Genomic DNA, 17,198 nt, shown 5'->3' with positions numbered 1-17,198 from the left:
AATACACATCAATTTCATGTGGCACATCTCTTAAATACGCAAATTTGAATATAATATGCATAAATATAGAATATTTAAATGAACACAAGTAACGCATAACAACTTATAAAGTTATCATTACCTATTCAGATGATATATCGGGCAATGTGTTATAGTGCATGCATTGGTATTGTCTTTGCTATGGTGATCTCATATAATATTTGGAATAGTTTGTATGAATTTTGATGTAGTACAAACAGGTAATGAAAGGTATAAAGGGTAGTGATAATAATACAAATTTGGAATAAGTGCTCATCTGATGATTCATAAGCAATTTTTATTTGTTTTAATCTTCATTTTAAAAATATTTCTTGTAAGTATTCATCACAAAATGATCCATGTCTTTGCTTTTGTTTATAAAACTTAACTCATTTTCATTTCCATTATAAATAATGATTCATGGATTCATACTTTTTAATTTAGCTTAATGAAAAGAAATCAACTGACCTCTGTATGATTTTACAGTTATCCTTGTTGTTTAAGTAGTTTTTAAATGTAGGTCATATACACATCTATTATGGATACCAATATGAATTATATGGTAACATGAAATAGATTACATTTTTGATTTAATTTGCATAATTACTAAGTGCTGAATAAATTTAAAATCTATTGAATGAAAAAGAATTAAATATCTCATATGATAGTTTCAAACTATAAGGTCTTATCAAATACTTGGCAACATTGTTACAGTCTACATAAAAAAGTTGAATAAATTAAATTGAAAGCAGATTACAAGAAAAGTAATGATCTTGGTTTTTTATGACGTGATAAAGGTATGTCACCAGCCATTCTGTAATATGAATAACAGGACATCATCTTTTTACAGGCTACAGCTGTATTTCATCTTTCATGTTGAGATATACTGTATACTGGGTGCGCCGTGGTCTAGTGGTTCTGACTCTCGCCTTTCAAACAGACGATCGTGGGTTCGAATCCTAGCCATGGCATGTTTTCCTTCAAGAAATTTATCCACACTGTGCTGCACTTGACCCAGGTGAGGTAAATGGGTACCGGCAGGAAGTAATTCCTCAAAAAGCTGTGCGCACCAGAATCGGTAGACTAGCTTAGCCAGGGTATTATAGGAGCGCCTTGAGCACCTAGTAAGGTGGATACGTGCGCTATACAAATCCTATATTATTATTATTATTGGAAGAAGCGACATACATGTATAGCTAGGGTGCCTGTCCTATCATTTTCCATGTGACAAAGAAGGTGAAAAATGAATTGGGTAAGCTATGTCTCTATACTACATAATGCCCATACTTTTTCATTTTTGTAAATTTGTGTCTTCATGTTGATACCATGGTGCCACCACTACATAACTTCATCTTCATTGTGACAAAAACAAGCGTAATAACTTGTGTTTTAGTAGATACTTTTTTCACAGAGGGTTATAAAATGTATTACTCATTTTCCCAATCTTCTATCTAATTTCTGAAAATGTAGGAAGTAAAAATGGAATATCAAAATGATAGAACATTACAATACAGTTACATTGAAAGGTTACATTCAATCTGAATATGATATTCCATTCAAAATAACAAGAATCTTTGGGACATCAATCCACTGACAAAATTATCTAACGCATATCAATGAGGTATAATGATAGGAACATAGAAAGTATGTTTTAATCTATTCATTATTTCATCCTCTGTTTTTGGAGAATTCTGTTTTCTTGACTATTATAGGTATATTACAACTGGGCATAGGAATAACAAAACGCAGTCTTTCTTTTCTCTCTCTCTCTCTATTTCTGCTGTATGAGCCTCTTTGTCTTCTAAAATGAAGTAGTATCCATTTGAAGTTAGCTGATTGTCCTTTTGCTTCTACATCACCTAGCTTTCAAATTATTTTAAACTTGCAATATAACCATTACTGCAAAATTCTGTAAACCATCTAACAAGATAAACTGATGTATTCCATAAAATATATTTTCACACAGCGTTTAAAAACTTCTCATCTAGATATTAAACTTGAATATAATTGCAATCACTTGACAAAATCTTTTAGCAAAGCTGCAGAATGTATTGCTGCTATCACTCAGTCTGTATCTTGAGATAAAACAGTCAAATAAATAATTCAATTTATAGTATAATATGGCTCAAACCAACCAATATAGCTTGCTTGAATCGACTAAGACCTTTTACAAATGCATTCTCTTTTATATTACATACTACTTTGGTAATATTTCTTCAAAAATATTTAAATATATTTATGAATTTCTAAACAACAGTGTGTCTATAATTCATTAAAATTTAAATATTTGACGCCCATAACAATGAAGTTCATTTTGTCTTCACAAAATGAGCCATTGGAAAACAGGCACACAACAAGATGGCAAATATCCTCACAAAAATAATCATAATCATGATATAGTAGGGTAAAATGCACACACGGTTATAAAATGGAACAACATACCCCTCTATTTACCGGGGAAACATGTTTAAATCTTCAAACATTTTCCCGTTGACAGGTGAGTATAAAATCGAGGTTATGGTATGTCATATTTACACTGTACATATCATGAAAACCCACAAGTCATTTTTCAAAACCTAAAACATTGAAACGTTTTATCTTATTAACAAAAAGGGAGAGTTTTTGAAAGGTATCTCTGTAAATGTTCACTTTCTATAGATTGTTTGGGGTTTTGCTTTTTTTATCAGAAACTTTTATTGGCTTTGAAGCATATTCAATAATGGTGTGCAATAACTCTGTTTGTTGGTGACGTAATGTTATCACATTGTCTTTTGTGCTGATCTTTAATCGCGAGTGTTTCTGTTCTTTATTTCTGTAGAGATATCATTGCAATGGCAGGTCATTATTGACGTCCTGATAACTCATCATCCACATCTCAATATTTAACAAAAAGCTGTAAAGCAATTTGAAGTTTTTGGTTAATCATATATATATATATATATTTTTTTTTTTTTTTGGGGGGGGGTGATTTTTGTGTCTGTTTGCCCTTTCAAGGCTAAAGAAAGAACAAAATGGTTCATGAAACGGACCATGAGATAAATAAATATCTGAAAGATCTTTAATGCAAACAATATATTAAATAAATTTGATATTAATTTCTGTCCAAGATTAAAGCAAAGATAATAATATAGATGCAATTAAACAACACAACGAGAGCTGTTTATGAAATTTTAATGTCAATTATCTTTGTTGCAATGATCTCATAATTTATAATCATTTAGAATTGCATGTACCCTTGTTACACTTTCACCTTATTCCCTTCATCAGGAGAACACGTCCGAATATATATCACAGCATCAGAATTGCATCAGTTTAAATCTCAATAGTTGATGACGTCTTTTCAACTCATGATCACATCACTTGACTGCTTGCATGGTCGGCATGGATATTTCTCTATCAATGTCTATGCATTCTTTGACCTTTATAGCTTGTATGATCTTCACCTGACAAAGACCCTCTCATCTTTCTCCGGATCCTTGTCTACCTGGTGTCTGTGCAGACCCTGATGACTCGGCTGCCCCTGATGAAGTAGTAGCCTGATCATGCAACACTTCTTCTTCCTCGATGCCATTGCTGGTTTTCCGGGTTGTGTTGTTGTCATTGGAGTCATTTTTATGGAAGACATCTTTGTTTGATTTCTGGTCGGTCGGGTCCTCGTCAATGTCCAGTACCTTGACTCCAGTGTTTACCTCTGTGTTTGAGAGAGATGAAACGGAGAAAGTGCAACTGTTTCGTATTTCACTTTAAACAAGGATTCAGTCAAACAATGGTAATTTATTGGAAAAGTTCTTGGACAAGGTCTTGTAGAAAACTCTCTTGAGAAGACCTTGTTTATACTGTATTCCAAAAGTCTTAAAAATTAATTTTGCTGAATTTTTTAGTAAATAAGCTTGTAAAACGATACAGGAACTTTATACACATGATGAAAGAAACATAAACCATGTGAATAGAAACTTTCAAATATCTGGCAGTACCCACCTTGTTGCCCAAGATCTCTCCACTTGGCCTTGTTTTTATGAAGGTGTTCATGCCAACTACGAAGACACCTTACCGGGATTGAATTCCGTCGACCTAGACTCACCCTTCCTGGACTACTAGGTCTATCACGATCCTAAAAAAGAAAACAACACAAAAGATTAACTTTTAAATCTGATATCATTACAAGAATGAAATATTGCTGAAGAGTTAAGTATCAATTAATTTATTGCTAGTTCATTAATTTCAAGTGCCATGCGATTAAAACAAATAAATCAAATTTCGGACATGAAGATGTTGACAAGACAGGTGTTCCATTTTGTACTCCTAAGGAATACTGATGGCGAATACTAGTTTGACATATAACATGCATCCATTAAACATCACCAGGGTACCCTGATAGAAGGCAAGTAAGATGACCTAAAGGTAAAGTTTATCATTATTGAGCCTTCCTTTTCTCTTTTTTTTTTCGGGGGGGGGGGGGCACCTGTCCATGCATCTCGGAAAAGTAAAATATTTTTTGAAAGAGCCCTCACGTTCATTGAATTGTTGTTTGCTGGTGCTGGAACACTAGCTGATCTGGGTGCAGAGCATGGGCGTGCCATGGGAATAGAGTTCCTCTTATTCCGTACTACACTATCTGCAGATGGAGAATTGGAGGCCGATTGAAGCTCTTCTCTTAGTATCCGATCTATCATATCCCCACATACATTCATGCTTGGATCAACGATGAAATCGATGAAACCTTGATGGGGAAAGAAGAGAAAAGATAATTGTAAATAAAGAATTATCTCTATAAGAGACTTTCAGAAGCCTATGCATTATTTTTTTCTATATTCCGCAGATTTATTAAATGGGGAAATGGGGAGACCGAGGGTGGGACATTTGTTAGGCATTTATCAAATGCATCTTGAAATGGATATTTTGTTATCTATCAATATTTAGTTTCATATTTCAATAATGTTATTTGTCCCTATCGTTCTATCATCTCCACAGGTGCTGAAACATTCTTGAGAGCACTTAATCAACAATTTCGCTTGACAAGTGGTCGGATCTGACAACTTTCCTTGGTTAAAACAGGTCGAGAAGCACTGGTGTCGGACTATTGCTATTCACACTGTCGGATCTAACAGACTTTGCTGAATAAAACAAAGAAAACTCATTTCGTGACCCCTGATCAGACACACTCTCAAACGATTGCAGGTTGAATCAGTTCGCTCCTCTAAATCATTGTACTTGCACCACTGATTATCTTTGTCGGAGCCTTCTTTCCTTACTTATACCATGGACCTATTACGAATGGACATTCAACGAGAGCATTTTATGACCACCACCTGTTTCCAGCTGTCAAAATTGCTGTCTAACCCTTAACTTTCTCTTTACGCGGTTTTTACAACGACCGCCCGGGGTGATTGTTTACACAAGCTCCTTTCGCCCGATGATCGTCACCGATCGATCACTGGCCCTCTTTCGACCAAAGACGGTCATGTTGTAGCCCCGATTGCCAATAGGGAAAGTCCTTACATTACCTAGAATGCATGCAATGCGCAATTCATATCCGGTTTTTCAGTACATTATTTTAGGCTCTCTATAATGTGCGATTGTCGTCTGTCCATAAAAAAAAATCCCGTTAAATTTCATCAATCCTGTGGAATTTTATGCCCAAATGAAAATCAACTTCTGACCGAAGGTAAGCGCTACTATCGACATCGATACTGTCCGAAAAAGCTGAGATTTTAACGTTTTTCCGCAGATTTTTTCGTCGAATTTCAACTGCTCTTTTGCCGTAGATATACGGATCTGCAAGGTGATGTCAATGCATTTCATTTCCGGTTGTTAGCGATGTACGTAAAAAATACGTTTATGCACGCCTGTTTTCTTGTTTCTGCTATCATTTTCATAGCGCTAACGTTCGCTGCTGTGCGTTGCTTTTGATAAAGTGAACGAACAACATCGCAATGGGTAGGAGCAGCGTACAATTGATTTCCGCTGTCAATCAGTGAGAGCATGTTTTACGACCGGCTTGATGGGTGTCAGCTGCCAGCGCTCTGTTTATAAAAGGATTAGCGGCGACGGTCTCTGTGTCAAAGGAGGGGATTCGTTGAATGTCCATTCGTAATAGGTCCATGGTAAGATGCACTAAAGTATGAATAATGATTTCGTAACTCCTTCAGAAGAAAACACCTATCTGCCAACTTTTGACGTGATAACAGTTCTGCGACTGTCACTTGTTCTAGCTTGAATATTGAACATCAGTTGCTTAAAAGATGAGATCAAAGTAAAGTTCCTCACCTATTTGTGACTCAGCTAGGAGTGTTGAATTCCTGTCGCATAGAGGTGATATTGGCAAGCCCATTTCTCTTTCTCTGTCGCCCTGTTCACAAAGACAACAAGTTTAGTTTAGTTGTTTTTACGTGTTTTATTTTTCATATAACGAGTCCAAAATTATTGTTACTCGAATCCCGACTTTCCAGTATCTCTGTTCGTTTCTTTCTATTTTTCGTGGTGTCAACGACAACCTGGTGTCCAGGTGATCTTCACCGATAGGGAAGATCAAAGGGTTCTACTCACCTGCCTAAAGAATTCCCGTATAAGTAATGTGGTCCATTTATAATGGAACTTCCATTCCTTACTAGGATGGCTGATGTCTGCACAGTGAAGTGTGAGAGCCATGACTTTAGGTTTGTCCAATCTAATTAACAAAATAAATACAAGATGAGTGCAAATATTTAATCATGTTTGATCTCAGCAATTTCACAAAAAAGTCATGTAATATAACCTGTTTGTCAAAACAGCATTACGCATACCGCACGGGTCTGGATAAAACAGATCCAGTCGATGAAGAAATAAAGTTCGTTTGGAAATAGGGATTCAGCAGAATGAATACAAACAATTGATTTTCAATTAGCTAGATACTGAAAAAATATGGCAAATGGATTCAGGGAGTTTCTATTTTTCTTATTTTTCCATTAGGCGACGGGGGCGGATATAGACAAGCCATGTCAAATTATATTTTAGAAGGTAATAATTTATATTTCTGTCTGTTGTTTCTTTTATTTTTGTCTGTGATTATTCATCTTAATTATTATTCAGGTATTCATTCTTAGAATAAGACACTATAGAGTATACGCATAAAACAAATTATTGTTTGACGATAAACAAAGCCCAATAATCTCCTGACTTACGCCTCTGTGGTGGAGATCATCGCTTTCATCTGCTTGATCTGTTGGAAATGAAAGGACATGTCTGTAGCTAGTACCATGTCAATTACCAGGTTCCGAAGCTCCCTGGGGAAAAGAAAAAAAACGATAAAAATAGGAATAATCAAGTAGTTATTCAAGCGGATGCCCTGTTTCGTATCAAAAGGAGTACAATATGCGAAGCGATTTTCATTACTTAAGTGATGGGCTGTACTCATGAAACATAGACGAAGTACATATTTCGTCTCGAGTTTGCATTCTTTTGGTTACATTGAAAGAAATAAACAAAATGATTAATGTCAAATACAGCATGAAAGTAACAAACAAAGACGATATATTTTCACCTCAGATTTACCTTTTTGACATTTCGCCAACACGCCATAGTTTTGGGAAGTAAAATTATCTGGATTGCTATCTCTATATTAAATAATTAGTTTGAAAACAGAACGTCCCTAATAGTTTAAGGTTGCATGTTTGTTAAGTTACTAATGACATATGAAAACAAATTCCATCGAATCACAATTCCATTTGCGATATTTTTTTGGTCTTTTTCTTCCTTTTTAAAATTAATTCATATGAACTTTAACAATTGAACTCTTCCTCTCATATGTTACACCATAACATTCTATATGAAATAATGCACACAGATGAAAATATATAGGTGCATAACCCATCCTGCACTATGCATGATATGAGTAGAAGAATAAACCACTGGTGGGCATCATTTCACAATAATCATTAATCAGCTAATGACGAACATAGATGATATACCTTTACTTAAAAAAAAAACGTGATTAATACGACCCCCAAAATGATGTGGGGTTAATATTAAACTTCAAATGCCTTTTATTTAATGTGTTATGCGTGAATTACTGAATCTAATTTCGAAATACATCATGTATGACATAATAATGTTCTTTTGTCGTATATTCATGCGTACGATCTGACTATTATGCATGCATGAAATGGTTTAAATCTAAAGAGTGTATTGCTCTGTCGTGAATTAAATTCAGGATGATTTTTAACTTGAAGTTCATACTATTCAGTCAAAAGTAATAAATTATTATAAAATAAAAATCAAATCGTATTCAAAACAAGATATTATGATGGTAAACATGGATTGTATTCCATGTGTATAAGTAAAAGTTCGTGTTCTTTCGTTCGATAATAGTGATGTGACCCCAACCCAAATGTACCAGAAACAGATCGACTCTATAAGAGCGAATGTTTCGTAGCAAGACAAACCTGTCCATGCATTCGACTGTGAAATTACCCCACATGACATGCACACATTACTAATGAGAGTCTGCTTTAATTCATGTCACGGTCGTTAACACCAGATGAGCTATGAAGATGGAATGGGGGCTCAAGTAGAGGGGAGGGGGTCTACAAACGAACTTTCGAGTGGAAGAAAAATGTTGTCAAAGACATACTGTTACACAGATTAAACTATTACGTTCAGTCGCGTATTTATAGCGCCCGGGAGCCTGTGTCACGGTCTGGGGGCCCTTCCATTATTTGTAACCAGGGACAATTGCCGAAATCGCACCTCTTCCAGAATGGGGGTAAGCGTTAAAACCCCACCCATTTTAAATCTTGATGAGGAAGCTTTCTCGAATGTTCAGTGGATTAAACTTTCAGGGATTTCCCTTTCCCTTTGTCTTCCTCTTTCATCCAATTTTCTCTACCATTCTCCCAGTTTCCCTTTAATTGTATTTTCTTTGCGCTCCATGAAAGTGAAACATGGGGCACGAGCCCCCTTGACCCCCTAAATAAGGCATGAGCACACTGTGTTCACACTTTGCAGGGCTCGAGGTAGACAAGTACTCCAATGAGCATTCTTTTGTACATATTTTTTTTTCATGATTTTTTTATTACCCTCCGATAGGGCATATATTTGCATAAACATTTTAACAATGATATAAATGACATAATACAAATCATATCATACACACATTATATAATTCTGAACAAAGTATAGGCCTACAGGGCGTTTCAAACAAAAGGCATTTTGTTTTGTACATATCCTTGAAATACGTAATTTATGAATAAAACTTAAAGCTTAAATATGAATATAACTACTATACAATCCTATATTGGGTAATACTTTTCATTATTGGTTAAATTTTAAATTCATTGTCACCATTTTTGTACTAATATGCTTTGATTGCATAAAGAATAATAATAAGCCTATCAGGAAAAAAAATGATGTCCTAAAGTCTGACTTCATTAGTTCTACGTGGTTTAAATTGAGTCATATAGAGTTTTGGTTCTGAAGTAAATTGATAATGTAAATAAGAATGAAAAAAAAAGATATGAATAAAATAAAACATAAAAAATCTAATGAAATAGACCTTATTTTTATATATATTTTCCTAATAGGACACAAAATTAACGTGATTAATGAATCACTTAAAAAATAATAAATCCACTCCTTTTCGCACTATTCTGCAGAGGTCCGCTCCGTCGAAGGGGCGACCCTCATCATTAAATGAGTCAAACACAATTGCAGACTAATTGGGAAAACACATGGTATTCATTTCAATTAGCTATCGGATTTAAGATGAGAATATCTGATTGATTGGGACAACAACTGGTCATTATGTATGGTAGGATGTTTGGTGGTGGTGGTGGAGGTGTCACTTATTTCTGTCAGGAATGACGATTAATGAAATCGCAGTGGTAGATTCTAATCCATCTTTCATGTTACACTTTCGCACCTCACTTTTCTATTTTAAAGACAATTGTGGTTTATACATATATATGTATATATGTGATTTCTATTCAGAACTTAACCTTTCTGTCGAGTTGACATGTACTGATATAATGTCTCAGAAAAGGGATAAAATTAATGCTTTATCATAACAGAATCTGAGTAGTAATTTATGAATGATTGCATGGTTCGGTTCATATTCTTTCTCTCGATAAAACTTATGACAAACTTCGGGCCCAATTATCAAAGTAATTTGAAAAAAAGTTCACCCAAAAGTCGTTTGGCGGGCGATATCTTCATTTTGAAGAAAAAATAATTCTGACATCTCAATACATAAAGAATAAACGGATAACGAATTTCTGTTTGTGTAAATGTGTGCAAGGACTTACAATTTCAGGGGGGGGGGGGTCATTTTCATTGACTACCTGCAATAAACGTAGTTAATTAAGTACTAGATAAATGTGTGATCAAAATGAAGTCTCTGAATTTGTTTGTTCATTTATGGCAGGCATCCTTGTAATGAAAACACGTTGACCACTATATTACTTTTTGATACTCACCCACTCACTCATGCATGAAGTATGGATCATGAACATATCAATTCAAAAGAAAGAGGAAGATCTAGCTGGAGGCATGTGAGGTGTAAATTGCCAAATGTAATTATGATTGCCTTATAATAAAAAAATGATCATTTTGGGTTTCGTATTTTTCTGGACAAGTAACCATTCGCATTCTTTTCGCATTGGTGAACGATGCCCGTTGGGTATAGTATAAAGCGTTCCTTAAAAGCTCATGTTAGATGATACAATATACACCTATGAAGTAGACTAATGTACTAAGGACACACAAATTTGACATAATATTTTTCAAATTAGCATTAGGGCATTTGGTAACTGACGTTTAAATCGACCACTCATTCTAATTTGTTTACAAAAAGAGGTTTTAGCTTTATATGATAAAAAAAAAACTCGGTTAAACTCAAAGACGGGTACCACTGAGACTTCAAGATATCTTGTTAGTCTCTCCTCCATACTCCAAGGCAAAAAATATAATTGGCACAGCACCTTCGACGACTGTAAGAATGATTCTTTCAAGTTATATGTGAACAAAAGCTATTCTAGTTTCGCAGAACGTAACACCCTACAGGAACCGAGCAGCAATTTAGAACGTGGGTTATTCATAGTTTTTATTTGATAGGCTGGTGAATTACGAAATGTTTCTGTAAATAATAATATCACAGTCAAACAATTGAAAAAACCCGGATAAAAACAGATGTGAAGATTTTTTCTGGTAATTTTGGTGGTTCAGCCGACTATATTGTAAAGAATCAATTTATCAGGAAGTAGAAGAATAAACAAATTACCACCCGTAAAGTGATATAAATGAATATACTTACGTGTATTCTTCTTTTGAGAGATTAGCAAGAATATTTCTTTCATCATCTCTCATGAGACGAAATGAGCTGCTTATGTGATGATTCTCCAATACCGCCCTATCATTGTAAAACATTGCCATGTCAGATCTGAAAGGTTAAGAAAAGTCAAGAAAAGAAGAGAGCATAATTATTTGTTAAAAAATTAGTTTCTCTTTTTCATTTTATTTTCGATTGCTATACATTGATTATTGATTATAAAAAAATATATATATTATTGATTATATTAAAAAAACGAAGAAAGATAGTAAATCTCTACTTGTCCCGTTTTTTGAAAAAAAATATAGTAATATCTCTTTCACGAATATTTTAATACCTCTTCGTTTACCAAGTGCAGAAGTTCTCTTGCGATAAAACATTTTGATTCATCAACATAATTCTGTCGGATATGCAACGAAAATCATTCGTAATTCAATACGCTAGCAAATAATTTTAAAAGTTTTAATTAAAAAAAATAAAGGATAACACCTTCATAATCATGTTTTTAATGACGTTAACTGGCAGTTGTTTGTATGATTTGTCTTCATCCTTCACTGATTTTAATGTATTACCCTATTTTTAAGTATTTCTATTTTTTATGCTGGTGTTATTTGTTGTTGTTTCATGGTTGACTGCATTTTCTCTGTATGTTGTATGTAATGTTTTACTCTCTTTAACAGGGCTCTCTTGTAAAGCAGTTTTGTACTGAAGAGACCACACTGGGTAAATAAAACAAAATGAATGAATAAATAAATACTTTTGTTTAGAATTATGAATATATATCTTCTGCTGATTCTTGCAAAGAAGATTGAAAGTAGATTATGGCGGTTCGAAGGGATGATGGTGGGGCAAATTTGAAATAAAAGGGAGGCACATTGATTCGAAAAAAATAATTTTGCTGCAGAATTTATTGTTATTTAAGTAATACATTCTAAAAATGAAGATTTGTGGCGAAGCGAGGGATATGGTCCGATTGACTCTCTCCAAAATCCAATAGTAACCAAGATCACCATGATAATGCACACGAAATACAAACTACCCTAGGAGATTGTATGGGGTCAGCGTTTCTATAGAAACCATGACGATGAAGATTTTTAAAGTGACAAGTTACAAGCAGGTTTATCCCTACTAGTCGACATGAATGATAATTACACCGTCACAATTGCAAATTGAAAGTTGATCTATTCAAATCCTTCATAACATATAGGAGGAGTCTCGTTAGTCAGAGGAATAAGATAGTTGATGAGAGGCTGGTGATGTTTTGTTCTCAAGTGTGAAAAAACTATCTTCTCTAAATCTAATATAAACCTAACAAGAAATAGTAAGTCACTCTACAACATGAAATAGGAGAGAAACCCAAGGATGGGAAATAAAAGAAGAGCTTGCTCTAACTCTAATGTTCTACAACCCAACTATAGTCACGTATGTTTTGACAATCGTTGAGCCCAGCGACGTAAACATTGAACTTAAGTCCGTGGATGACATGTTCTTCACCAGCACTCGAAACAAGATTCTCTTGGAGTCTTTTTGGATTGACCTTAATCTTGACAAATAAATTCCCGAATTGGAATGCAAGCTGAATTCCATGCTCACCATCCCTCATTACCGCTCCCTTTCTACTCTCGTTTTGCTTCTTCATTTCGTTCTTTTACGAGCATATCCGTTTCATATTAGCGTGTAGACATGGTCCAAGGAGTTCAGGGATTTATTCTTCTTCCTCTCATCTTTCTCTTCACCTTTCCATCCACTAACTACTGACTTCACGTTATTTTCCTTCCTCTTGAACCTCCTTCCTTCCCCCTCACCATGTGCTATTGACCTTCAGACAGATATCTTCAAGCAACATTGTCTATTGAACATTCTGTTTATTCTCACCATAAATCAGAAATTATTCATTATCTCTTTAGTTATCATTCTGTGACATGAAAATGCCGACTCTTATACTGAATATCTCCATGATGAACGATAGCTCAGTCGGTACATTAGAGCGAGGGCTTCGGATTCAAGTGACCCGGGTTCGATTCCTACTTGGGCGCTAGTGCCTTTTGTTAAGGCATTAATCCTCGTTACCAGGTACCTCGGAGAGAACCTTAAGCCATCGGTCCTCTGGTTGCTTGCTTACAAGCATTCATGCTTTCTTAGCAATCAGGTAAAACATCACCACCATCACTAATCACATAGCTTTTCTAGAATATATATTGTGTGGGATACCACGTTTCATCATGCACATTCGATGTCTGTTAATCAAGTTCCGAGTCCCATATTATATCATTTTTACCCATTACGCCATCTGTTTAACCCCCTTCATGCCATTTTCTCTTTTATTCTACCCCTTTGTAATCTGTCATGCTACTTCTACACCCAATCCATATCCATCCATCCCCTCTGTCATCTGTCCTCCATCCTCATCCTGGCCTCAAGGTTTGGTGAGAGTCTCACGAATCCATCTCCAGTCTTTCCCCAACCTGGGATCTGGAATTCCAGCAGATTTGTGCTGGTTCGTTGGTCCAGCTGTTTGGGGACGATGATTTAGCTTATCGCCACTCTCATTGCGACAGTATATGGGGACCTATAACGCCAAAAGACAATCACGAATAGTTGTTTTCTCACAAAATTCATCAAAATCCTCCCGTCTCAATGATTCCTCTAACGCCTTGGGGTTCGTGCGACATAGAACATGACTAAGAGGGTGTTGTGCAAGTCACTTTCCACCGAGCGTGCAGAAAAAGCAGTGAACAAGAACAACTATGTTGGAAAAAAAATGATAGGAATTTTTTTTTGCTTGTAGGCACATATTTATTAAGATGAGACCAAATGATATTTTTGAACACCCTAGGCTCTCTCTGATCACAAATATTGTATCCTATTATTCAGCCTGAAAATCACCGTGAGGACTTCTCTGCCACCCGACGATTAATACACGTGATAATAATCATATTAATAACAATGATGCTAAAACAGAGTGTGAACAACCATTCGATTATACATATTTCAATCCAAGACGAAACACAATAGCATAGCGGCTTTGAAATATGCACCCGAAAGACTATGACACATAGCCGAACAACACGATGTGCAAGAAGAATTGAGACAAAATATCGAGTTATGATTGGCTATTATTGTTTAATGATACAGTTTAATACGTGAAACTAATATTAAAATCATAAACATAATTTTGACGATCCAAAAATGTAGGCCTACTCCCAAATGCGAACTGAATAGAATACTTTGTCATAAAAAATGTAGCCAAGGTCTTGACCCTCGTGAGGATTACACGGGGCCAAGGATGTACGCCGCAAATTGGCAGCATTTTCAATTAGAGAAGCTTCGGTTTACCACCCTGACTAAAGATACACAAACGAGGGAATTGCATTAGCCTATCATAAGAGAGGCAACTTTTTATTCCGCCTCTAATTGGGTTCATGTATCACATGACTATCTACGTCATCAGCGGTAGATATGAACTTAGCCGGTAGAGGAAAAGAGACTGGGTTATTTATCGGAATGTCCCAGGTGATGACAGTGTAACGGTTGTCCGTCATACTATGGCTTGAAAAGGGGGAAAAGATTTATATGCGTTTGCTTCCGGGGCGACGGTCATCATTCAATGCAATGAGCTTTATATATCCGCTTGGGAGTCATTCTGTTTGAGATGAAACAAACGGGATTGCATGTTTGGGTATAAGATTCATTTATGGTACAAATCCAAGCCTGTCTCATTATAAATGACTGATCTGAGACATAAAAGATAAATTAAACCTGATACAACGCCAGTGTATACCGAAATATTGATAAACGTTGACCTGCTTCTCAAGTCATTTTCTGTAATACATGTAAATCCACCGGACAAAATGACATTAGTTCTGTAGTACTAGCAAGCCAAATAATGTATAATTTTATTGAATAATAACATTTTATTGAAACAAACGCATTTGAAATGAACCAATTAGACAAAATCAGCAGAGTAACCTGTACATCATATAGTTATTATTGAAACCCCTTAAAGGGAATATCCAATTAATTGCCCTTCTTATTTACATGTAATCTGGATTGCGATACAGTAAGATATGTGTCTATAGCATGCACATAAGTGGAAATGGTCACTCCTTAATGATGAAAGGAGAGTCTCCACATTAATATAAGTCCTGAAATATCACTTTCTATAGTACCAAGACTGGCTTTCCTTGGTCATGTTTTTTTTTAGTGTTCCCGATGCTATCCAACTGATGCGCGCGTGTAAGCTGTTCCTATCTAAAAGACAATACTATCAGATGACCCATGTGCATACATTTACTCAAGATAATTACATTACTCTTTTCCACCCAGCACATTCTCTCGTCCAATTGTTCGTTTTTTGTAAAGGTATAAAGTGATTTTCCATTTGCTTCCTTCAAACACATAAAACTATGTTTATTTATAGAGAACATCATTTGCTGTAGATAAGGGATAGAGTGTTTGAGTTTGTTCAAGGGATGAATAGTATTCCCAATGAGCACACATAATATATTGATGATAGAAACGGGACACACAAGAGGAGGGGGGGGGGTGCATGTCCTTAATGAATAGGGGGTGGAGACGATGATATTGGGAAAGGTGACAGGGGATTTTCTCGGTCTCCTTCAGATGAGAAGGCATGAGTCTACTTTGTCCAATCATACATTATCACTGTAACATAATAGGTGAATCTAATGAGAAACGAAACACTAAGTACGCATTACTGAAATAAGATATAATAGGAAGACTTCACATAGATCATGTAAAAGAAATATAAAAAGGAAATAAGCCATGAACATTATTATGTGTTTTATTTAAGGAAACGTCACACATACAAATCATACACTTGATTTTTATCAAAATATCAATTTAGTTCATGATTATAATGCCTTATGAACATGATGAAGATGTGGACTGTGGACATGGTGGACAAAACTTAAAGCATACTATTATTAATGTTTCGTATTAATAGAGGAAAATACTCTATCAGGTACTTGGGGGCAAAATTCGTTTTAAATCATTAAAACGCAAACCATCCGTCGTTTACAAGGTGGGTTTTAAAACTTCAAATTCACATATAATGTGACACATTAGAGTAGACTAAAATATTTTCCTTTGCTATCGATGTCTTTACGGCGGTGCTAATAGATGGTCGACCGGAATATAAGCTTTGTGTGAGACTTCGGGTAGATTTTGGCTGGCTAAATTTTTGATGGATCAAGATAATGAACAATAATAATAATAACAATAATAATAATAATTATACTACTTCTACCACTACTACTACTACTACTACTACTACTACTTCTTCTACTACTACTACTACTACTACTACTACTACTACTACTACTACTACTACTACTACTACTACTACTATTGCTGCTGCTTCTACTACTACTACTACTACTACTATACTACTATATGGTTATTTATAATGCGCTTAAGACATATATATTGTACGTATTTAAGCGCTTCCTGATTTATTATTACCCCGGTCTTTGGATTCAATCAGTTATTCTCGCAAACAACGTATGCACATCCACCACTCCCTGGGAAGTATTCTAGTCAGTCGCTTCTGAGGTGCACACAGTGCTGGGCAAGCTATAATTACTTTTATGTCACATCCTACCGGGTACCCTTTCAGTACCAGGGTGGAGTGATGACAGTGTGATAATGCCTTGCCAAAAGACGCTAGGCCGCGGTGGTATTCGAACACACGACCCTCTGATTAGAAGGCGAGAGTTAGAACTACTACACCACGGATCCTCCACAAGATGACCGTTCAGCCAAAATCCACCAAAATCAAAAACCATTCATAAGCTTTTCAACACCATCAAGATCTAGGAAGAGCATTCAATCTCTCTCATTTAATCTTTATTTATCAACT

General features: G+C 35.4%; 1 protein-coding gene across 1 annotated transcript in view; it reads right to left on the bottom strand.

Moving 5' to 3' along the window:
- Positions 1–2,974: 2,974 nt before the first annotated feature.
- LOC129254241 (dual specificity calcium/calmodulin-dependent 3',5'-cyclic nucleotide phosphodiesterase 1A-like) overlaps positions 2,975–17,198 on the bottom strand; it is a 31,345-nt gene continuing 17,121 nt past the window's right edge. The window contains exons 5-11 of the mRNA XM_064106848.1: positions 11,303–11,428; positions 7,179–7,280; positions 6,565–6,685; positions 6,286–6,367; positions 4,530–4,738; positions 3,997–4,129; positions 2,975–3,709 (exon numbers count right to left, since the gene is read on the bottom strand). Coding sequence (XP_063962918.1) covers positions 3,477–3,709; positions 3,997–4,129; positions 4,530–4,738; positions 6,286–6,367; positions 6,565–6,685; positions 7,179–7,280; positions 11,303–11,428 — 1,006 coding nt within the window. The 3' untranslated portion in view covers positions 2,975–3,476. The remainder of the gene's footprint in view (positions 3,710–3,996; positions 4,130–4,529; positions 4,739–6,285; positions 6,368–6,564; positions 6,686–7,178; positions 7,281–11,302; positions 11,429–17,198) is intronic.

Source organism: Lytechinus pictus, chromosome 1 (genome assembly GCF_037042905.1).
Source record: "Lytechinus pictus isolate F3 Inbred chromosome 1, Lp3.0, whole genome shotgun sequence".
NCBI classification, from domain to species: domain Eukaryota; kingdom Metazoa; phylum Echinodermata; class Echinoidea; order Temnopleuroida; family Toxopneustidae; genus Lytechinus; species Lytechinus pictus.
The sequence above is the reverse complement of the archived record's forward strand: the minus strand, read 5'-3'. Positions and strand labels throughout refer to the sequence as shown.